General features: G+C 41.6%; 1 protein-coding gene across 2 annotated transcripts; it reads left to right on the top strand.

Moving 5' to 3' along the window:
• The first annotated feature begins 162 nt into the window (after nt 1-162).
• On the top strand, nt 163-24,175 carry tmem263 (transmembrane protein 263). 2 transcript variants are annotated; one of them, XM_042335879.1, is made up of 5 exons: nt 163-215; nt 3,439-3,664; nt 6,346-6,430; nt 15,069-15,138; nt 22,155-24,175. In XM_042335879.1, the coding sequence occupies exons 4-5, from the start codon at nt 15,075-15,077 to the stop codon at nt 22,439-22,441; spliced, it is 351 nt and encodes a 116-aa protein (XP_042191813.1). In that variant the 5' UTR covers nt 163-215; nt 3,439-3,664; nt 6,346-6,430; nt 15,069-15,074; the 3' UTR covers nt 22,442-24,175. The 2 variants fall into 2 exon arrangements, with proteins under 2 accessions (XP_042191813.1, XP_007893614.2); XM_007895423.2 differs by lacking the exons at nt 163-215; nt 3,439-3,664; nt 6,346-6,430 and adding an exon at nt 6,171-6,278.

The following is a 24,175-nucleotide window of genomic DNA, read 5'->3' as shown; positions in this document are numbered from 1 at the left end:
GGGCCGGGGCCGGGGCGGCGCGGGGCGGGGCGGGAGCTACGCAGGAAGTGACGCGAGACCACAAGAGGGGGGGGGAGAGGAGAGGGAGAGAGGGGGTCTCCATGGAAACGGCCCAAGCGGCGGCGGGCGGCTGCTGCTGCCCCTCGTCAGCCGCTTGTTCGGCACGTGACAACAACAGCCACGTGGGGGGGGGTTGAAATGGGGCCCGCACTGAGGTAACGTCACATCATCATCATCCTCCTCCTCCTCCTCCTCATCTTCATCCTCCTCTTCCTCTTCCTCCTCCTCACAGTTGACCGTCGTTGAGACGTCTCCAAGCGCTTCATGCGATGCTCCGCCCGGTGCATCGGCTTAAACGTTTCCCCCCCTCACTCCCCCCCACCTCACTCCCCCCCCTCTCACTCCCCCCCTTCTCACTCCCCCCCTTCTCACTCCCCCCCTTCTCACTCCCCCCTCTCACTCCCCCCCTCACTCCCCCCCTTCTCACTCCCCCCTCACTCCCCCCCCTTCTACCCCCCCCCTCACTCCCCCCTTCTCACTCCCCCCTCTCACTCCCCCCTCACTCCCCCCCTTCTCACTCCCCCCTTCTCACTCCCCCCCCTCTCACTCCCCCCCTTCTCACTCCCCCCCCTCTCACTCCCCCCCCTTCTCACTCCCCCCCTTCTCACTCCCCCCCCTCTCACTCCCCCCCTCTCACTCCCCCCCCCACTCCCCCCTTCTCACTCCCCCCTCCACTCCCCCCTCCCCCACTCCCCCCCTCACTCCCCCCTCACTCCCCCTCACTCCCCCCTCACTCCCCCCCCCCTCACTCCCCCCCTTCTCACTCCCCCCACTCACTCCCCCCCCCCCTCACTCCCCCTCTCACTCCCCCCCCCTCACTCCCCCCCTCACTCCCCCCACCTCACTCCCCCCCCTCACTCCCCCCTTCTCACCCCCCCCCTCTCACTCCCCCCTCCTCACTCCCCCTCTCACTCCCCCCCTTCTCACTCCCCCCCCCTCTCACTCCCCCCCTTCTCACTCCCCCCCTTCTCACTCCCCCCCCCTCTCACTCCCCCCCTTCTCACTCCCCCCCCACACTCCCCCCTCCTTCTCACTCCCCCCTCCACTCCCCCTCCCCTCACTCCCCCCCTCATCCCCCCCTCACTCCCCCCCTCTCACTCCCCCCACTCACTCCCCCCCACCCCTCACTCCCCCCTCTCACTCCCCCCACTCACTCCCCCCCCCTCACTCCCCCCCTTCTCACTCCCCCCCTCACTCCCCCCCTCACTCCCCCCACCTCACTCCCCCCCCTCACTCCCCCCCTTCTCACTCCCCCCCTCTCACTCCCCCCCTTCTCACTCCCCCTTCTCACTCCCCCCCCCACTCCCCCCCCTCACTCCCCCCTCTCACTCCCCCCCCCTCACTCCCCGTCCTCACTCCCCCCCTCACTCCCCCTCTCTCACTCCCCCCCCTCACTCCCCCCCCCCTCACTCCCCCCTTCACTCCCCCCTCACTCCCCCCCCTCACTCCCCCCCTCTCACTCCCCCTCTCACTCCCCCTCTCCCCCTCACTCCCCCTCACTCCCCCCCTCACTCCCCCCCTCACTCCCCCCTCACTCCCTCCTCACTCTCCCCCTCTCACTCCCCCCCTCACTCCCCCCCTCCCTCCCCCCCTCACTCCCCCCCCCACCCCCCCCCCCCCCCCTCCCCCCCCTTCCCCCCCCTCTCACTCCCCCCCACTCCCCCCTTCTCACTCCCCCCTCACTCTCCCCTCTCCTCACTCCCCCCCTCACTCTCCCCCCACTCTCACTCCTCCCCCCACTCCCCCCACCTCACTCCCCCCCATCTCACTCCCCCTCACTCCCCCCCCCCCTCACTCCCCCACCTCACAAATAGCAACTCAGGATCATAGGATTATACAGCGCCGAAGGAGGCCATTCCGACCCATCGTGCCGGTGGCGGCTTTTTGAAAGAGCTGCCCCAAATCAATCCCACTCCTCCGCTTTCTCCCCACAGCCCTCAAATTTGTCCTCCCCAACTTGTTGGATATAAACTTGTATTTATCTAACGCCCTTCACACCATGCAATGTCTCACAGCGTTTGACAGTGGTGGAACTTAACGGAGTTTATTATAATAATAATTATAATAGTAATCCTTCCATTTGGTATAGCCCTTATCATGTCGTCGAGGAATCTCAAAGAGCTTCACAGGGTTTACTGTAAGTGTAGTGACTGGATGGATGCGGCAGCCAATTTGCGCACAGCAATGGACCACAAACAACCACGGAGTGAAAAAACAATTTTATTTGGGGGATGTCTTGGAACGTGAAAGGCACTGTACAAATGTAATTTTGTTGTTGTTGTTGGCCAGGGCACTGAGAGAACCTCCATTTGCTTTTAGAATAGTGCCATGGGATCTTTAGCGTCCATCTTAACAGGCAGACGGACCTAAGTTTAATGTCTCATTTGATGGATGGACTTCCAACTACGAAGCACACTCTCCAGCACTGCACAGTCAGTTTAGATGATGTGAGTTTGAGTCACATCTTCTGACTCGGACGAGCATGCTACCAACTGCACCAGACTGACTCCTTGAAATGGCAGATAGGTCCTGAAAGAAAAGTTAAAATCAAACACTTAACTCGGTGTGTTATATCAATTCTTTGGAACAATCTTCAATCCGAAAGAAAATTGGCAAATATTAGATCTGGTCAATTTGATATGGTAATCTATAATACTATGTGTAGAGGTTAGCTAAAACATTCTGTAAAATCTCAGTGGGTTAATTTTTGCAGGTACTCTTGGCCTAGGCCAAATGATTTGATCTCAGAGTCCTTGTCATGGGTTTTAGGCCTTAAGACAGGTTAAAAATCTATTAAAGGATTAAAATCGGTCAATCAAGGCATTGTAGCTCTAAGAGAAAACAAAGGAGCTGCTAAGTTTATGTCTGCAAGTTTTAAAAATGTAAATTTCAAAAGATAAGATAGGTAAATAAAATCACAATAGCTTATTAACTCTTTTGAGGTGCAGAACTCAGAAATTAGCACCAATTGTTCAATTTAGGACTTTGTTCTTAATAACATAGGAAAGAGTAAACATCTTTTGTTCACACAAATCTCCCTAGATCCTAATTTGTATTCATACACAGCAACCAAGCCAGACTTTTTATGACCCATCCCTTGTATGTTTGACAACATTTAAATATTTTTTTACAACATGATTTTAAAACATGATTTGACTGGCCAACCAGCATCCTTTGCCGCAGGCAGAAAAAAATGTTACTTTTGAAATGAATCAGCCTGCATTTTAGTGTCTGAAGATTACTTGGAATTTTATCTTTGCTTTGAACATTCTACTTTAATATATACTGAGAATCCATCTGGGCTTTACCCACTGATGAGTCAAGATTTTCTCAATACATTTCTGCAAAGTTATTTTAACATCAATTTGTCTTTGGCAGACAGTTCAAATTGATGAAGCCCTAGCTGCTGAAGATATTCATCCAATTCTTTTTGGGGGACATGACAGCTGAGCAAATTATGGCCTTTGCTAAAATTCTCAAACGGGAAGCGATGATATCATCGGTGCGTGGATAATCTGACGACTAGAATAAAACAAAGTTAAGCATGCTGCTGCGGCCTCAACTGTAAAGTTAACAACTCGTCTGCTTTATCTTCAGTCCCAAGGTAATTCTGTTCAGTAATCAAAATTGTGCAACTTTTTAAACAATGCAGTCTTAACAAAGTCTTGTCAATGGCAAACTTGTAGAAATCAGTCTGAAACATTAAAGTGGAACCTGCTAGAATTATAGGTTAGCAAAACGACAACAACTAGCATTTATACAGCCCCATTATGTAGGGAAATATCTCCGAGAGCTTTACAGGGCCAAGCCAGGGAGAGTGGGGATCAGAAGGGGTCATGGGCATGTACAAAGAGGTAGGATTTGAAGATGTACCTATGTTTTTTAATTGTAAACTATTCCCTTGAGGGACCCATCTCATAATTTAACCGCTAAATACGTTGAAACACAATACCTCTACAAAGAGAGTGATTAAACCGTTTATGGGTTAACAGGCATTTTCTCTTAAATATTCAAATCCGCAAGGTTCTACTCCAGAGGAGGAGTCAGGCGTATACTATAAACCTTACCAAATACATTGCACCTTTATTTTAATAATTACAAGTTCAGATGCGCATCGATTTTAGTAAAAGTCCTACTCTACAAATCCCCAGGCTGACGCCTCATATATACACACTTAGTCAAGTGCATAAGGAGATGAACACCATGCAAACATAAGTCATTATTCAATAATCCTCTGTCAAAAGCGATTGCACTCAGAAAACCTTTAATCATTCGACTGTCTGGAATTATAGTGAGACTTCTTCTGTACCTGACAGCTAACAATTTATGTTTATGTTCATCTAACCTACTATGACACTGAAACAATACTTGATTTACAATAATAAAGCTACATATAAAAAAATAAAATAATTCATCACTCCTTCCAGGATATCCTTGCCTTCAGTGTTGGCCAAAGGCAGGCCCCACATAGTTCACCCAGAGGAACCAGGACTACAAGTCCCAGGCACACACATACAGTGCTGCAATGGAATTGAGTGTTCATTTTCTTTGTCAGATTCTCCAGTCAGTCATGTGAGTGAATATCACAAACTATTGGTGTATTTTTTCCAAGGTTTTCTTGACCAACTGATTAAGACATCACAACTCTTGTTAAATCTGGAGTTCCCTTATAGCCCTATAAGCATCCACCTGATTAGCCACAGATGACTGACTGTTGGAATATTAATGCAATGATGTAACAGTGAGTTTTTAGGGCCATTCACTTTTTAACTACTGCCGGTTTCTTAACCAGTACCTTGGGGGCCTTGTTTTGCCATGTTACAGTTGAGGCCACTGTTACAGTATATAAACTAGATGCACTTAATATCCATAAGATTATTGGAGTGGTTTTAAATGATATATAAATGCACCCTTTCCATTAGCTGCTTTATATGTGATGGGGAAACCATGAGAATATAGATGAAAATAACTAAAATCAAGGGAGTCATTGTTACTCCCTTCTTCACCAGTATATGCTTTTCCATTGCTCATTTTGGAGTCCTGTAGCTCAGTGGTTAGAGCACTCGCCTTGCAGCGAGAGACCTGGGTTCGATTGCCGGCAGGGTAATATGTTGGGCAAGTTTCCTTACTCCGCAGCTCTGTTTACCTAGCAGTAAGTAGGAACTCGGTTGTTAGTTGATTGGTAGATCGTTTTTCTGGGGATAATAATCCTTCAAAAAAAACAATAATGTGGTCATTCAATCCACGACTGTTTGTGGGACACTGCTGTGCGGAATTGGCTGCCGCATTTTGCCCACAAATATACAGTCAATTCACTTTACAGTACATTCTGTCAAGCGCTTTGAGACGCCTCGAAGACATGAAATGTAAGAATTATTATTATTATTTTGGCTACCTTAGTGATTTCTCAGTGATTTGGGGCATATTAATCCTGATTTATATTTGTTTAGTTCTGTGGGACAATGCACATTAAAGCAACAGCTTAATGTAAAGTTGTCATTGTTTGCTCACTCTGAAAATAAACACATCTTTATATATTCGAATGGACAAAAATACTTTTCAATTCTTGAAACCCATAAAACTATACATTATATATATATATATATCTTATATATAATGTCCCCTGTTGGGATGCCAACATTTGTCATAGAAATCTGAAATAATGGAGATGGGGTTGGGTAAGAAGGTAAATCTTCTGGGGAGGACAAGTTTGCAAAACTATGGGGAGCGAGTGGGGGAGTGGGATTGATTTGGATAGCTCTTTTCAAAGACACGATGGTCGAAGCGGTCTCCTTCCGCGCGCTATATATAAATCCACGATTCTATGATTCTTTGGACATTGAAGTGAAAGCTCTTTCGCGGTGCTGCACCTTCACAGTCGCTCACGAAAAAAAAAGTGTAAAAGTGATGCGAGACGTATCACTAGAAAAAAACGTGAAAGGCAATTTTTTTTGTGTTGTGTGTGTGTGTGGTTTTTTTTCGGGGGGGGGGGACGACACACTTGGATTCCTTGCAACGGTTTGGACATCTGGCCTGGCTGTACAGTTGGCAGAACTTGTCTTTGAGAGTAAAATGTTGGGTCTGGCAATCTGATTAGCAAAGAGCTGACTGGGCGTCACTTCCTTGCTTGGTCCTATGTGTGTGTGTGTGTGTGTGTTATGTGCAGAGCTGGAAGCTGGAGTCGTGGGATGCCACGTATACAGCAAGAGGAGAGGAGGGTAAGAAACTGGCTGCAGTAGTAAGAACTAAAGCATCTCCTTTTTTTTTTACACACCCACACTCCAGCCCAGGGAACAGTCACAGCAGCCAACCCAGCCTCAGAGCCTCTGCAGACAGACAGACAAGTCACCCAAGACAAACTGAGCAAGAGGTGAGCAGGGAACTTTCTGTCCCGTCTGTGCTTCCAATAACTTATTTCTGGTTTTACAGCATTTCAATTGGGGGGGGGTGGGTTAGGGAGGGGGTGTTGGTTTTAAAACAAAATGCAACAGATTTCAGCCACATTTCAACCCTTTGTGTGTGTGTGTGTGTGTGTGAGAGTGAGAGAGAGAGAGAGATTATTTTAAAGCCCTTCTTTTTAAAAAAAATACCACGAGGTTATTTATATGCAGTTTGGAGAGGTTTTTTTTAATTTTTTTTTCAAGGTTGAAGGTGTTGGGTGGACTTTGTTGGGGTGTGGGGTGTGGGGTGGGGGGGGTGGGGGAGCAGCATCTGGACTGGAGGTCAGTGGCTGGGCTGGAGGGGACCTGCAGATCTGCTGCTCTCTGGAGGCTTCAGACTCCCCTTTGTGTAATAGTTGAGCGATTCTCCTTACAACGTGGAAGTCAGAGTGAGCAGCAAAGTCTGCCACGTCGTGGCAACGCCAAGTGATAACCTCTCTCCACTCTTTTAGTGCTCCCCGAATCCAACCGCTGTGCAGTTCGTGCATGGAGACCAGCAACGTTTTATCTCAGTGCTCACGATTCCCCCCCCCCCCTTTGCCTACTCGTCCCCCCCAGGAGAAGGCTAACCTGCTTATTCGTGTGGAAAACCATCAGCTCAGCTCTTAGTTGGGTGTTTTCAGGCTCAACCCCACACTTTTCGTCCTGCATTGGGTTTCATTGCCAGACTTGCGACACAACGATCCGAGCTTACATAGTTTACAGACCATAATTCAGCAAAGTTCTGAGTCACTACTTGCAATTGTTTGTGACTGTTAAGAGTATTTACCAATTACATTATTTAGTTATGCAGTATTCTGAATAACAGTATTCTTTATTATTCGTACCAGTCTTCCAGATCTGGTTAAATCAATAAGCATAATGAATAAACTCAGTATTTGCTGTATAATTTACTTCTTTTTTTTAAAAAAATCACAATTTGCAATTACAAATGTTTGAGGGGTGGATTTTACAGATGAAACTATTTGGGCTGAATGGTATAATAACAAGCCTTGCCTTTGATATAGCCCCTCATCACCTCGTTGAGACGTCCCAAAACGCTTCATAGAATATATTGTAAAGTGGATTGACTTGTGTATTTTGTGGGCGAAACCAGCAGCCAATTAATTGCTCGCAGCAGTGTCTCACAAACATTGGTGGAGTCGTGGATTGAGTGACCACATTTTATTTATTTATTTTGAGGGATTATTACCCCCGAAAAAATGATCTGCCAATTGACTAACAACCTACTAGGTAAACAGAGAATTGCACCTCTTGGTTATTTGCTGATATTCCTCTTGCAGGAAGGAGAGCCTAGTTTCTGTTGGATGCCATCCACTATGGTTCAGGAACTCCTTAGGAGGAACATTGTCAGGGGCACACTCAGTAGTTCTCAAATAACTCTGCCCACCCCCATTCCCTCCTTGTCTAAAATAAGATTCCAAGTCTGAATATGCCAATAATCTAATCGTGAAATTACCTATTGGAGAGTAAGATGATGGTATCCAACTGCTCTGCTCGAAGCCCCTTTTCCTCTGCTGTGTGAGTAGTTTCAACCAATTCAGATGTTTGTACACTGCATGTGTGGGTGGCAAATGTTCTATGAAACTCCTCTTAAAACAAGAGTTCCTTTAAAATAGATTATTGTACTGATTTGCACATGGCATCAATCTGGGTAAGCCCCTCATTGTGGCCTTGTTTTCCTCTCACATTTAAAAATAAGTCTTGTGGGTGAAAAAAGATTAAATTGATCAAAACTAAATATTTTAGTTGGATTAGAGAAAAACATTCAAATACAGATGAAAGTGGGTTATTTGAATAATAGTATTGAGCAACAACAACAACAAGATTTCATTTATAGAGCGCCTTCCACGTCGGGAGGACATCCCAAGGCGCTGGACAGTTGGGTCCGGACCCGAGCAGGAGGGAAATGGTCAGGGGAGGGAAGGGAGGGAGCGAGGAGGGGGTAGAGAGTCGAGAGGGGAGCTGAAGGCTGAAGGTCAAAGAGAAAGGTCTTGAGACCGGCCTTGAAGGAGGAAAGGGAGGAAGCGGCGAAGGCACTGGGGATGGAGTTCCAGAGCCTCGGGGCTGTGAGGCTGAAGGCCCGGCCACCGATGGTAGGGCGGTTGGGGCGGGGGCGGGGATGTGGAGCAGACCGGAGCCAGAGGAACGGAGGGTACGGGCAGGTAGGTAGGGGGATAGTAGGTCGGAGAGATAGGAGGGAGCAAGGCCGTGAATGGCCTTGTAGGCGAGGATGAGGATCTTGAATTCGATCCTCTGGGGGATGGGAAGCCAGTGGAGGCGAGCGAGGGCGAGGGTGGGAGTGATGTGGTCGCGGTGTCTGGTGCGGGACAGTACACGAGCTGCAGAGTTGTGAATGACCTGCAGTGTGGAGGGAGGTGCCGGGACGGCCGGCGAGGTGATAAAGGCGTGGACCAGGGTTTCAGCAGTGTGAGGGGTGAGGTAGTGCCGTAGTCCGGCGATGTTTCGGAGGTGATGGAAGGCGGTGCCAGTTGTGGCGCGGATATGAGGAAGAAAGGACAGCTCAGGGTCGAACAGAACAGGACAGGAGCAGTTTATTGCATCTAATATTTTGCCCTATTAATGAAAGATAGCGAAAGGAGATCTTGTCAGTTTTTGGAAGATAGATGGAATGGTAAAGTTTTATATGAAAGAATATTTTGTGTTTGGGCAATTTTCCAGCTTATAGTATGGATAAGAGACATTGTCCTTGGTTGCTGCCACTGCTATTCTTGATCAGGCTCACTCTTAGTGTGAGAGTGATTTGATATGACTTATTTCCTTTACTCCCAGCCATCACTTAGTAACTCCCATTGCTCCATTACTTTGTGGACATTTATGAGTCCTAACATAGTAGCACAAAATATGGGTGTTTCCCCAATGAACAAAATGGTAGAAAATTGATTTAGCGCTTATTTTTTGCTTTTCAGTATCTAATTAAACCTTGAGGTGAGCTGTATTCAATTACCTGTCCTGTGGCACGCAGAATATGAATAGTGTTTTTTTCCTGTGATGAGATTTACGAATTGTCAGGCTGAGACTCTCAGAGATGAGATCACACATTGGTTTCTTTTCCTCTGCAAAATGAGCTTTATACATTAATCTCAGGAGACCTGTGCTGTAGAAGAGATATGTTCATTATGTTACTACTTCCACTTAATGGTACCTGGAATGTGTATTGCAGGGACTGATTCTCTTAAATAGAGTTCATTGTCCCATTATTGGCACCAACATTTTAAAAAATGTATGAACAAAAACCCATCTAAATTCTGCTCTTGACTTCTGCTTCTGACTTCTGCTGACTGGAAAGTTACTACAGTTTGTTAAGTGTTGAAGTGTACGAGACTAGAAGGCAGAATAATTACTGTACGTGTGTGTTTTGTGGTGCTGAAGTTAGCTCATTAGCTGTACATATGCAAATACATGATCATTTCACCAGGGATTTTCTTAAGTGATATCTGAACTGCACAGAATATAACATTTTGTGAGAACATTGTGCTCAATGGTAAATGATAACAGTGCTGAACAGGACCATGTCATTTTGTGGCACCTCCCTACCTCTCCGACCTGCTTAGCCCCCAACCCATGGCCTCTGCTTGACTGGCTCTGGCCTTCTGCATGTCCTCTGTGCCCTTCGTTTTACCGTTGCTGGACTCACTTTCAGCCACTATGCCCTGAAACTCTGGAACACTCTTACTCTAGCCCTCCGCCTTGCCCCTTCTTTCCCCATTTTCAGGTCGGCCTAAAGACCTTCCTATTCGACCATGCCCACGGTCATCTCCTCCTCCCCCCGGCTCGGCCTTATGCTCTGCCACTGTCAAGCGCTCAGGGACGTTACCCTGCATGAGGGGCACTATATAAATGCAAATTGTTGTTGTGAGAAAATTGTGCTCATTGAGGTGTGTAGCAATCGTGATGGAGAATGTGATTGTTTTGCCACCTTAAAGGTGTACAGCTTAAGTCGTAAGTAAAGTCCAGATTACCACATTTGGCTCACCAGAGCTCATTCCTTTATTACCCTCCATCTTACCCAGTATACCAATCAGCTTCATTTGAAGATTTGTAATGTTCCTTTGTTAGTACTATATCTCAACTGGTGGTCTGCTACAAACTTTATTACTCTCTGAGCAAAAATTCTTCTTAGTGCAATCTTTAAAATTGTTTTTCTGTACTGTTTTAAATCCATATCCTACCGTCACATGACATTCAGGGCCTGTTGATAATTAGCATTTTCTAAGAATGAAAGGGGTTGTGGGTGATAGGTATTCATACACATTTACTGTTCAAATAGAGTACAGTAGTTTAATTTTGTTTACAATGCATTGAGACAGACAAGGAGTTCCCATGAAGCTACGGATTGGGCAAGATTACTTAATATCTAATGTCAAGTTTCTTAGTTGCACATTGACGTATTCAATCTGTCATACTGTGCCCTCGAGGAATAATATTCTGGAAAAAATTATTTCAGTGCTGTGCCACTGTTTTTGGCCCCATTTCACTTTTCCCTTCCATCCAAATGGCTCATTTACAATAACAAGAAGAGTAACAAAAAAAAGTAAACATGTATTGTTTGCTATTTAAAATTTGCATGAGCATAACATTAAATATATATATATATATATATATATATGTATATGTCATGTAGGATAATCCCGACTCAAAATGTTAGTAATTTTTCTTTATTCAGATACCACTTTTGCTAGTTGAAAGCATTCACGAAAATAAACATTTTATTTGTGTTTTCAAAAAAAGCTTCAATAGATTTTGCATATCTGGAATACAGTAATGCTAAAAGAGCTAAAAAAAAATTCAGTTGAAGTGTCTCAGAAGCCTGTTTAATCCATGAAAAGTACCATTCCTCAAATTACTATGTAAAGCGGATTATTTTCTAGAGGGGGAGAGATTAGGTTGTGTTAGTGTTCAGAGGGATTTGGGTATCCTTGTACACCAGTCACAGAAAGTTAGTATACAGGTATAGCAAGCAACTAGAAAGGCTAATGCCATGTTGGCGTTCATTGCAAAAGGGTTAGAGTACAAGAGTAGGGAATTCTTGCTGCAGTTGTATGAGGCTTTGGTGAGAGGACACCTAGAATATTGTGCAGTTTTCGTCTCCTTATTTAAGAAAGGACATACTCGGCTTAGAGGGGGTGCAGAGTAGATTCACTAAATTGGTTTCTGGGATGAAGGGGTTGACCTATGAGGATAGGTTGAGTAAACTAGGCCTATATTCTCCAGAATATAGAAGGATTAGAGGTGATCTTATAGAAATCTATAAGGGTCTTGACAGGGTAGATGCCGTGAGACTGTTTCCCCTGGTTGGAGAATATAAAATTAGGGGTCATAGTCTCAAAATTAAGGATCAGCCTTTTCAAACTGAGTTGAGGAAACATTTCTTCGCTCAGAGGATAGTGAACTTGAGGAATTCTCTACCCCAGAAGGCTGTGGATGCTCAGTCCTTGAACATATTCAAGACTGAGGTTGATAGATTTCTAAAGGATAGAGGGATTAAGGGATATAGGCATAGGGCGGGTAAATGGAGTTAGGTTAGAAGATCAGCCATGATCTTATTAAATGGCGGGGCAGGCTCGAGGGGTCGAATGACCTACTCCTGCTCCTATGTCTTATGGTCTTATGTACCGTATAATTGTGAAGAACAACAACACCAACAACAACAAGATTACGTTCGTTTTAATGCCTTTCACGTCGGGAGGATGTCCCAAAACGCTGGACAGTGTGCAGCATTTCAGACCCGAGCTGGCGTCAAGGCGGGAGAAGGGGGGGAGGGGAAGGGGGTGAACGATGGTATGGTCGAAGGGGAGGGTTTTGAGGCGGAACTTGAAGGAGGCTAAGGAGGAGGCGAGGTGGAGTGATTGGGGGATGGAATTCCAGAGGTTGGGGGCAGAGTGGCTGAAGGCTCTCCTGCCAATGGTGGGGTGGGTGAGTCGGGGGATGTGGAGCAGTCTGGAGCCGGCTGAGAGGAGGGAGCAGGCGGGTCGGTAGGGGGTTAGGAGGTTGCAGAGGTAGGGTGGGGTGAGGCCACGGAGGGCTTTGTAGGTGAGGGCCAGGATCTTGAACTGGATCCTCTGAAGGATAGGGAGCCAATGGAGTCGGGCGAGAATGGAGGAGATGGGGTCGAGGAGTTTGGTGCGGGAGAGGACACGGGCTGCAGAGTTCAGGAATTAATTTGTAGATTCAATTACTTAAAAAAATGAAAGGTACATGCACTCATAAAATTATGATAATCCTTACATTTGGTGTCGTGCCTTTCACACTGGGAGAAACATCCCAAAGTGTTTCACAGAATATACTGTAAAGTGCAGTGAATGTGTTTTGTATGTGAGGATCTACAATATTTGCATTGCTGAAAGCTTGATGTTATTCTTCAGTGTTTCATGGACTCAGTAAGTATAGCTGTTTGTGGCTGGCTAGCTGCAGTGAAAAATGTTTTACTGAAATGATGTAGCAATCTCATCAGAAAATCGTATTCACTAGATCTGTTTGTTGGATTGAAAGGAATGTAGCACATGTGCATAGACTTCTAAAGTTGACGAACGGAGACCATGTACTGGCCATGAGTGATTTGCAAGAGTACAAAAGTTGGGAATGATTTTACGTTTATATAAAACCTTGGTTGGACTACATTTGGAGTATTGAGCGCATTTCTGCTCACGGGAAGAATGTTGTAGCGTCCAAGAAGATCTTGGCTGATTTAAAATAATTTTTACTAGGGATGAAGAGATCCAGCTGTCAAGATTGGACAGGTGGGATCTTTTCTCTGTGTACATGAGACTGTTGAGAGGGGATCTTAAGCTGAGCCCTAGATTTAAAGAGCTGAACTATGAGAAATAACACGGTAAACTGGCCTTGAAAATAATGCCTCAGGTTATCTTAGAGAGTATACTTTCACACATGCCTAATACTTTCACATGCACCAAGGCAGCAGGAAAAGAGGGGCATTGATTTTGAGTTGTTGAGGGCAATTTAAGCAAAGACATCAAAGTATTTCGTTACACAAAGGGTTATCGACAGCTTGACTTGATGTGCAGGAAGAGAGATGCCAGGACACCTGACTTATACAGGCAACAAAACAGGTTTTTGCTGAAATGGGAGGAACATAAGGTGGGAACATAAGGCTGGAAGAATAATAACTAATAATCATTGCATTTGATATAGCGCCTTATCACGTCTTCGAGATGCCTCAAAGCGCTTCACAGAATATACTGTAAAGTGAATTGACTGTATATTTTGTGGGTGAAAATAAGCCAAAATAAGCCACTAAGTCCTGAGCTCTAGAACTCCCTTCCTCTCTCTCTTCGCCTCGCCCTCTCTCTTCCTATTTTCAGGTCTCGCCTAAAGACCTTTCTTTTCAACCGCGCCTTTGGTCACCTTCCTCCCTCTCCCCCTGGCTTGGCCCCGGGATCCGTTACTGTGAAGCACTCTGAGATGCCGTCCGGCATGGAGGGCGCTATAAGTCCAAGTTGTTGCTGTTGTTGTGATTCATGTTTAATTCTGTTGTGAATAGTATAAAACATTCTGGTAAAGATGAAATAAAGCTTTCCCAGCAAGTTCATAATTCTTTATTTCATTTGAAAATATGTACGTTTAAATAATAGATTAAATAAATGTAATGTTAGAATTACAACGACATTTGAATACAATTTGATGAGTTTCCCTGAAATCCTCCATTAACTTAACATTCAAAGAAGTATTCTCAGAATATTCCCATATTTGTCATCTTTTCTGCCTCACTTGAGTAAGATTCCCAGTGTAGTGTTGTATTAGGGACTATTTTGTGCAGATTCTTTCATATTTACTCAGCTGTGGATTAAGATTGTCCAGTCCCATTACTCAGGACACTTACTGGTGACAGAAAGTAATCATTTTCACGTTACCTATCAGGTCTTGTGACATTCATGTCTGTTCTGAGAAGCATTGGTTCCCTTCTGTGAAATACATGAAAAAAATGTATTGTACATTGTACAAAAATCTCCCTCCACCTTCTAGCATTATAACCAGGGCAGTAAGCAGATTTACGTTTCAGCAGATGATATAGTGTATGTTCAAAATTATTTTATTGTAGGTGTATGTTGGAATGAGTTTGAATGCATGATACTTCTACAACCATATAAATCTGTTACAAAATGTTCTTTTAATTAAAAATGCACAACTTATTGGATTTTAACACAGGCATTTTTGTTATGGAAAAGGTTTAATGCTGTGTAGTTTAGTGGTTGTTCTAGATACAGTATACTAGTAAAAATTTTGACAGGACAGACATGATCTAATTATGATTCCTACTTAAAAACCCTGAGTAGGCGGTGGAAAGGGTAGCAAAGAAAATCCTAATGGTTTGTTACAGGCTTGTGAATTCTCTGTGCAGGCCAAGATAAGGCGAGTGCTTATCTTGCCATGCAAGAAGCAATTCAGAACATCATTGTGCAACAGATCTATTTCACTTACTTTATGATGTTTAAAAATGTTGTGGATAATCATTGATCATGCAAGAGTTCAGGTTGTACAAATTGAAGACGGCATTTCTAGGTTTTCTAATTTTACCTTTTCTAATAGAAAAGGATGGATCAAACGAACAACGATCAAACTAAAGTGCCTTCGTACCTCAGGGAAGAACCACCAGAAGGTAAGTACTGTTTACAAAGAGCCTATGCAGCAAACGTACACACATTTTGATAGGTGCAATAAGCAAATTCATCAAGAAAATATGCCATGCAAACAACATTACACTAATTCTTTAGTGTTTTTTTAAAGTATTAAACATTTACTTTGTGAAACGCCCAGAGAGTGTTATACTTACAAGGTTTCTATTGATTAATTACAGTCAATTAACATGTTGGGTTAAAGTGGGTGTCACACACTAAGTATGGAAATGAAGCCATTAAAACACTGGTGCTCAACAATGAGAGGAACATGTGTACAGCAGTATCTGTAGCATTTATTTCAGCCTTCAACATTTGGTGTATATCAATTGTGAATGTAGGCTTCCCTCACTGTGTCATATTTGCCACATACCTCTATTTTTAATGAGACTTCAGATATCATTTCGATAATTTTGTAATTATGCTTTAAGACTACCTTCTAGGCAGTTCTTTTGATTTATAATTTGAGCACAGGAGATAAGTTTAATCTCAATGTTTCCAATTATCCGTCATCATATGGACCTGTCACGGTACAAAGAATTAATATCAAAAATGAGTGCCCTCCGTACCTCTCTTATCCAACTGAAAGACCTGACGCTGTTAACATTCCAGTTATATAGTCCTGCAGCTCAGTGGTTAGAGCACCAGCCTCGCAAGCGAGAGACCTGGGTTCCTATTCCCGGCAGGGTGAAATGTTGGCCAGTATTCCTTACTCCACACACCTCTGTTTACCTAGCAGTAAATAGGAACCCAATTATTAGTCGATTGGCGGATCGCTTTTCCAGGGATAATAATCCTTAAAAAAAATAATGATTTGGTCACTCAATCCATGACAGTTTGTAGGACGCTGATGTGCCCTATTAGCTGCCGTGTTTTGCCCACAAAATATACAGTCAATTCACTTTACAGTATATTTTGTGAAGCGCTTTGAGATGTCTCGAAGATGTGATAAGGCAAGGATCAAATGCAAGGATTATTATTTTATTATTAAATTCAAAATTGAACAGCACTCATTTGAAACCACAGAGCAGAAGAATAGTTTCCCATTATGTGAATATGGAGAACAGGCTCCTTGGGGAATGTACCTAAGCGCTACATTAACTTATCTTCTTTCTTACTGTATTTGACCATGGTGGTGCTCTTCACTGTGAACTTTGGACTCTTTCCCAAGATTTGCCATTAAAAATGGTGTCAAAAAGAAGCTGGATAAATATCAACTAGGAAACATATTGAGGATTACAGGATTCAGCATAGAATTGGCAGCTATAATGCAATTTACTTTATCCTTTCCTGGGAAAAATGACAGTTTCTAATAGGTGTTTAAACAGTATTTGTATCTGGGACTCTGTGAAGTAGAAGGACAAATTGTATTTATCTATGATAATTTACATGGGTGTGGGAAGAGTCTGTCATCCAAAGTGATGTCACTTACAGGATCTTAATCCTGCCAAAACTGCTCAGTGAATCGACTTGCTGGGAAAAGTGCAGAGGGTTCTGTACCTCCTATAAGGTATGGGGAAAGAAGCTGGTCCAGTGCAATTGACATGCTGGAGTGAGAGAGCTTACTATTTTGAAGTCTGATTTGTGTGTGTGTAGAATTACCCTCTTGTCTGCCCTATAACATCTATGTTAAATAATTCAAAAATATATCCTTTATTTGAATGGTGTCCTGTTTAATTGATAATTGATGGATGAGGAGGACTGCCCCAAAGGTAACACATCTAAAACGATCAGTTGAAATTGTGAGACCCAGAGATTCCATTGTAGACCTAATATAGTGTTCCAGATTTTATACTTGAAATCCGCTTCCATGATATTTATTGTTCCAACAAAAGCAAAGTATCAACAATCAATACAAAGATATTTTAGCCGCTATAAGTTCTAAAGCAAAATCCATTTAGGTTTGTTTTAGACTTAACAGCACACAGATCTGAAATAAATCAACCCCAATTTGTTTCACACAATCTAATTTTGGAAGAACTGTGGACAATCAATAAACTCACTGTTGCAAACAGTAACAGTATAATTGATGAAATGGGGATTGATTTTCTAATAGCACAGACCCCGAATTGTAGTAATTTCTAATAACATCTGACTGAGGATATCAAAAGACTTGTTTCCAGATGCTTTCTCGACTATGCTCCCAAAGCAAGTATTCAAAAAGGTAGTTGTAAATGGAAATGTAACTTTATTTTCAGACACAATTTAGTGGACATTACTGGATTCCTGGGATTGTTGCTGTTCATTACACTAACTTCCTTTTAACTGAGGTGTGCAAGTTTTTTTGATCATTGGAACTGATCTTTGGATGTTCCAACAAGAAGGATATAATTTAATCCTTAGAGAGTCACAGTGCATTGTCCTTGTCCAGGCACATAATAATAATAATATTAATAATAATAATAATAATCCTTGCATTTGATATTGCACTGGGAGGTGCTGAAAAAATACTTGTTCATCAAAAGCCTTTCCTTTTTTTAAATACGAGAGGTTGAACTGGTTGCATCTATGAAACAAACCTCGATCTTCTATATCTTGGCAACCCATTAATAGAGGAGCTAGTTTAGAGCCAATGAAATATTGCCCCTACAGATTTGGGGGAACTGTGTAATTCATATCCTTTAAAAATGTAAAAGGCTTTAGTTTAGACATGTAGTTTGGACAAAAACAAGAGAGTAAAAGATTGTATTTTCTAAGCTCAGAAACTGTAAATGACACAAAAATAAATTGTTCAACTTTTGGAATTAAGTGCCACTGGATATAGCAATACAGAATGTGTGGACATTTTTCAAGAAGAAAGTAATCAAGTTGCTAACTGATGTATTCGATAATGGGGTAAGAATGATGCAGATTCTCCTACCTTGAATGCAGGTTAAGAAACCAGACACACATTGCTTTAATATTGTGGAGCCCATTCCTAAAATGAATGATTCCTTGGAGCTTAATTTCATTCCAAGTGCTATAGAAACAGGTGAGCATTCTTTCACGAATGTTTAGTAAATATAAGTTTGTCCACATGGTGACACTGTTGGACTAAATTTTGCCATTCAATTCTGAACATGTTGAATTTTGGGCGTACAGCAAATAAAACCGCTTAATGGATGTTGTGATTATTCTGCAGTTGGCAACCTTAACCTAGTTACTGAATGCTGGAATTGTTTCAGTATGGGTAGAAGAAGAAGACGAAGAAGAAGGAAGCTTTTATTTTAAATTGTCTAAATTCATGGAGTATGGGCTTGCATGTTTGGCATTGAAAATGAAAATAATTGGTATTTATCTTGGTAAAATTGTTCTGTTGAAACGTGCCACACATATTGAATTTCACAAAACTGTGTGCTTGATATTTTAAATTCAGAAGAGAAACAGTTTTGGGGATATGAGATATTGGGCAAGAAGGACTCCTTGGGTCAGCTATTGGTGAGAAAAGTGGAGTGAGGCATGAAGGCTGAGAGAGCATGTTAAGAATTTTCCAGTAAATGTGCTATACCCATAAAACTCTGAACATTAAAGCCAGTCTTGATGGATGAATGATGGTGGAACAGCAGTTAAGACGACACACTCTAAATACATTCTGGTCATGTTGCTGCTGCCTTCAGCTATTCTGTACTAATTTTATTTTACGAGGAGAAACAGATCTGGTGGATAAGGATAAGTCAGTGAATGTTTGGACTTTAGGAATGCCTTTGCCAACCAGCGCTACATAATTGTAGTTGAGATTGCTTTATTAGATTGAAAAGGGTTGGCTCAAAATTGGTTATATCAAGAATAATTGGAAAGCAGCGAGCAATATCAGTAACGATGATCACTATCTGGTATACACAAAATTGTCAATGATGAAAAGTGAGGGTCTGAAAGTATGGCTAACTCTGTTTTCACTTTAGTGGCTTATGAATTCACTGAAACTGTGAATACATAAGCTCACTATTATTTATCTCAGCAGCTCTTTGCCATAACCTGACAGTGTATAATTCTGCCACCAAGAGTGAGTGGGGTGGTTTGTTGTTCATTCAGGATTGTGTATTTAAATCTATCGCCAACACTAGAACCTAAATGTTGGAGGTAGTTCAGTTTCTAAAGTGAGTTATTACATTTTTAAACCTCCTCTTCTGATAATGAAACTGTTTGATAACAGACAACCATGTATTGGAGATATCGTAATCTATTTTTAAACTGGAGATTAACAAGTGTTTAAAATTTTTTGGAATAAATGGACTTGCCAAGATTTGATCTTTCCACCCATCAGAATTTGCTTAATTTTGTCTGAGGAAGCTATTTTATCTGAGATAGGAATGTAGAAATAATTAATTGATGCTTGATTTGACGTGGAATAATCCTATATAAAATCTCCCAGCCCTGAGTGCTTGTGCCGATCAGTGATCAGAATTACTGTTTGAAGGTGGCTGATTCAGCAGAAACTTCTGCTCTTTTGAGCGATCGGCCTGCAAATCACACAACTAGTACGCAATTTGGAACAAATGCCTGAATGCGCAAAAACTATGCAATGAACATGATGTACAATATTCATTCCTACAATTTATATTCTAGAAATTGCACATGACTAGACATAATCCCCCATACAAGCGATGTAGATCGGACTTTCTTGATAAATATTTCATGTGACGCACAAAGGTAGCTGCATGACATTCCATTTGCGAATTTAAATCTCTACAGAACACTTCTTTTACTGTGATTTTAAATTATGAATTGGTTTCCCTCTAGACTTGACCAGCCACCCACATAATAGGATTGTGCTCAAATAAAAAAGGGCTCAGCTTTGCTTTGGAAGGGGAAAAAAATCCATGAACTATATTATTAATACATTTGTTTTTAGTTTACATTTCCTGTATTTTGGGATTAAACAGTTTTTTTAAAAAAAAAGTATTTTCCCCTATTAATATCTGTATTATTACTTCAACATCAGTTAGGGAAAATTCTATTAAAATAGTCTAAAATAATTTCTAGCTTTTTTAGTTGATAAATTTATTTAGGCAGTTTCTTACAATATTCCTTTCACTATTATCCCATTATAATTGTATTTGCAAAATTAAAGGTTGACAAGCACTTAACATTAAACAACATTTCTTTTTAACTACAATTAATGTGTTCAATGCCTTGGAGTCCACAGCTCATAAAGATTAAAAAAAAAAGCTGAATATGTAGATAAACAATGAAGACAAAAGATAGAAAATGGTATGTGGAAATTCTTTGCATAGAAGGAGGCCTTTAGTTTACTTGCAAGACACAGTCAATGGAGCTTGCAATATATCTTGTGTAGTGCTTTCTGATGTCCTCCTAATGTACGAGGCACCGTATCAAATGAAAGTATTATTAAGCTACTGGACAGACACCTTTTTAAAGTTCCTAAGTATCCTTTTCATGGTTTGAGAAGATTAACATTTGAAAGACATTGAGAGAATGAAACAAATGTAACTGCAGAATGGATGGAGAGGCTGGAAATACAAAAGCCAAGAGTGGAATAAAAATGGCACTCTGGATTTAATTTTTTGTCTCTCACGCAAATGAACTTAAATATCAGAAAATGAGAACAAATATTACCCATAATACGAGTATTAGAGTGACTGTACTAGGAGAACTCTGGGCTGTTCAAAATGGAGTAAAACTTGCATAAGTCTTCTCTTTTTAAATCGTATCATCACCTAAGTTGTACATTCACCCGAGTCCCATTCACCACATGGCACTTACTGTCTTCAGTGCTGAATTATTGCATGTGCACTGCGTTAAATTACCCATGCGCAGTGTAGATTATTGATTAAATCAGATTTTCTACAATTTATACAGTTTCCCTGCAAATCAGACTTTGTTTGAGACGTATTAAAAGTTGTGTTCCACACTGATACGACTTGTATAAGTTTTATGGTAGTGCCACAGAATCTGAAAGCATACCTAAACCGGCAGACTGGATCTCAGTTTAACATCTCACCCAAACAATATGTGTGGATTCATTGTGATCAGCCAGGCAGTTTACATTTATCTAAAGGTGTTTGTAGGAATGGTGAAGCTGAACAAATGGCTGTTTTGATGAACAATTGTGCTGTAATTATATTAGATGTTTTGTAGCGCACAGTTTTGCTTTCATTCAATTTTAATTGGGATTTCATATAAACCTAAGAATAGTCAAATTCAGCTGCAGTTAGCTGTCATTGCCTCATGTTGTTTTGCTAAAATACACTGTCGCTACATATTGCATTTGGTATGCAAAGAAACCCAATTAGGAGCAGTGATTTTGACTTCAGCGAGTCCTATAATTGCTTTGCATCTTACAGCCAGCACCATATTCTTAATCATATCCATGCTTTCACAGAAGCCCAAGATTTTGTAATAATGTTTGTATTAAATATGATTAAATCTAAAGTGGAATCTAAGTTTAGTTTCTTGCGCATTTCATTTTCCCATAACATTGAAAATGTCAACTTGCAATGATAGCAGCATATTGCAACCTGCATTTAATTCTGCACCCTGAGAAAATGAATCATGATAGCTCGTGCACACAAATCATGACTTCCTTGGCATAGCTGTACAATTTGATATTTTCTGCTAATGCTTTGTTGAGATTTTTTTCCCCCACTCCAGCCACTCTGATTTGTAGAAATTTATAGGTTTGTAACTACAGCCACTTTGCAAAAGCATTTACAACATTTAGAAGGCAGGATAAGTTACAGAATACACTATTTTAATATAATATTTTACCATGTTGAGCAAAGGCTACTACCAGAGGGCACCCCATTTGAGATGTCCACGATCTAACTATACTTCGCTTGGGTGTTTTAAGAAAAATCTTATAATCCTTTAAATAAACATACTAAGAGACATTCCAACTAATAATCAAAACTATTGCTCTCTATTCTAGTTCTAAGTAAAAGTTTACTTTGGAATCTCAAATTTACCATCACATACCTCTTGCATTTTAGATGAAGCTTGGAAAATGGTAAAAAAAACACCCCAACCATTAATGATTTTGCTTTTCCTAACTATTTTTTAGATTCTGCAAAAGATCATCCAATGCCACAACCTAGTATGTTTTCGCGAGTCACTGGTGGAGTCTACAGTGTGACCAAAGGAGCTGTCGGGGCTACCGTGGGTGGTGTGGCCTGGCTTGGAGGCAAAAGTTACGAGGTCACCAAAACGGCTGTGACTGCTGTGCCATCACTGGGCGTGGGGCTGGTCAAGGGCGGAGTGTCTGCAGTAGCAGGCGGGGTGTCTGCTATCGGCTCTACCGTAACAAGTAAAGTACCTTTTCGTGGGAAGAGGAAGGACAAATCAGACTAAGGAAATGTGCAGCATCGTGAAACCGCAAACATGGCCTTTGTAAAGCTGGTTCTCAAACTGCCACACTATCAGCTGAGAACTGTGGAGAGCCAAGCTGTGTATTCTGAGGCTGCGTTGGAACCAGAAATGACTGTTCGTCTAGATGTGTTAATTTACCTCTTTTGGAGGGAAATGCAAAGAACTTGTGGATAATGCTTATTGTGGAAGATGTGTCCCAGGTTCATATTATTCATGGTCAAAGGTGGATTCACAGCCATAAGTTCGCAGTCATTTAGAGTAATGCTGTAACTTAAAGGGAGGAAAAGGTTCTATATATTTGAGGTAATGCAGTTGACACTTAACTCTTCAGCTGATGCTGCTCAAACCTTGCAAGAAATGGGCTGGAGATTTGAGCTCACTTATGTTCAGAAGTCACCGGTTTACAGCAATTTTTAAAATTTTGTCCACCTCGAGCCACAAACTAGGACTTAAATCATATTTTTAATATGTACCAATAAAAGATGTGACATTTAAAAGTTTCATTTCATAGCTGTCAGGCCAGATCCCAGTGTTAACAAACACATTTGAAGCAGCCTGTCTAACCTCATTGCCAAAAGATGATGTAATGCCAGAGAAATTTACTGCAGCTCGGTATGAAATTTAAATGTGAGTGCAGTTAATTTTAAAAAACAGAATGCTAATTTGTACAGCGATATAGATATTCAGTGAACTCTGGCCAAAGGATTGTGTGAGGAATAAAGTTCCAATGTACCAAGCCCATCTTGTGTCATTCAGAGAACTTAATGTAAGCAGAACCTCACAAGCCAGTACATTCATTTAGCAAGATTCAACTACATGCCTTTTTATACAATTGTAATATCAACATGTTTCGTCAACTTCTGAAGTTATGGACAGATTTAAGTGTAGATGATTGGTGTTAAACTGTGGTAAAACATGACTATTTTACACACTCCACACTTAATAGCTTCTCCGTCATTCATTTCCGTATCTGTCCACAAGCTGCAGGAAAACAAGTATATTGTATTTTTATATTTCCACGCAATGTGCTTTGCTGAAGAAAGAAAGAAGTCATGATTTTGCTGACAAATGACAGTACATTTGATCAAAAATCACCTATTGTACTTTGATGAGTTTAATTAAAACATTAGTTTCTTGTATGATGCACAAGTAGGATATGATGATAACATGCAGAAGGGCAGAGTTAACATTAAAATCCAGTACGTCTGAAGGAAAAGCCATCAATCTTTGAAATGCAAGGAGTAATCTTAGATGGTTCAGTTGACCCAAGATTTTTGACTCCTTGATTTTTCCTAGGAATATTGGGGAGAGAAAAGTCCGGTGAATTTTAAACATGCAGGTTAAAATGCCAAATGCTTCAATGTTAGGAGTAGATGGTAACATATAACCTGTGTATATGTTTCAGTAAACTCTTTTTTACATTTGAGTTTTTGTGTGTAATTCGGAACTGGTTTATAGATCCCGAAAATGATTCTTCCAATCTAAATCATTACTTGCAGAGTTTAAATTGTGAATGGTAGAATATATATATACTGTGTAATTTACCTGAATATAAATACAACCTTCAATTGTTGTGTTACAATATAAACATTTTTATGATAACTGTTGAAAATGTAGGTACAACTGGTATTTCTGTATTTTGGCCTGTTCTCATTTCTGTGAACACAAATAGTTGCTGTGAATAAAATTTGAATTTACTATTTTTTAAAAGTTAAA

The sequence above is a fragment of the Callorhinchus milii genome, unplaced genomic scaffold (genome assembly GCF_018977255.1).
Source record: "Callorhinchus milii isolate IMCB2004 unplaced genomic scaffold, IMCB_Cmil_1.0 Scaffold5, whole genome shotgun sequence".
Classification (NCBI taxonomy): Eukaryota; Metazoa; Chordata; class Chondrichthyes; order Chimaeriformes; family Callorhinchidae; genus Callorhinchus; species Callorhinchus milii.
The sequence above is the reverse complement of the archived record's forward strand: the minus strand, read 5'-3'. Positions and strand labels throughout refer to the sequence as shown.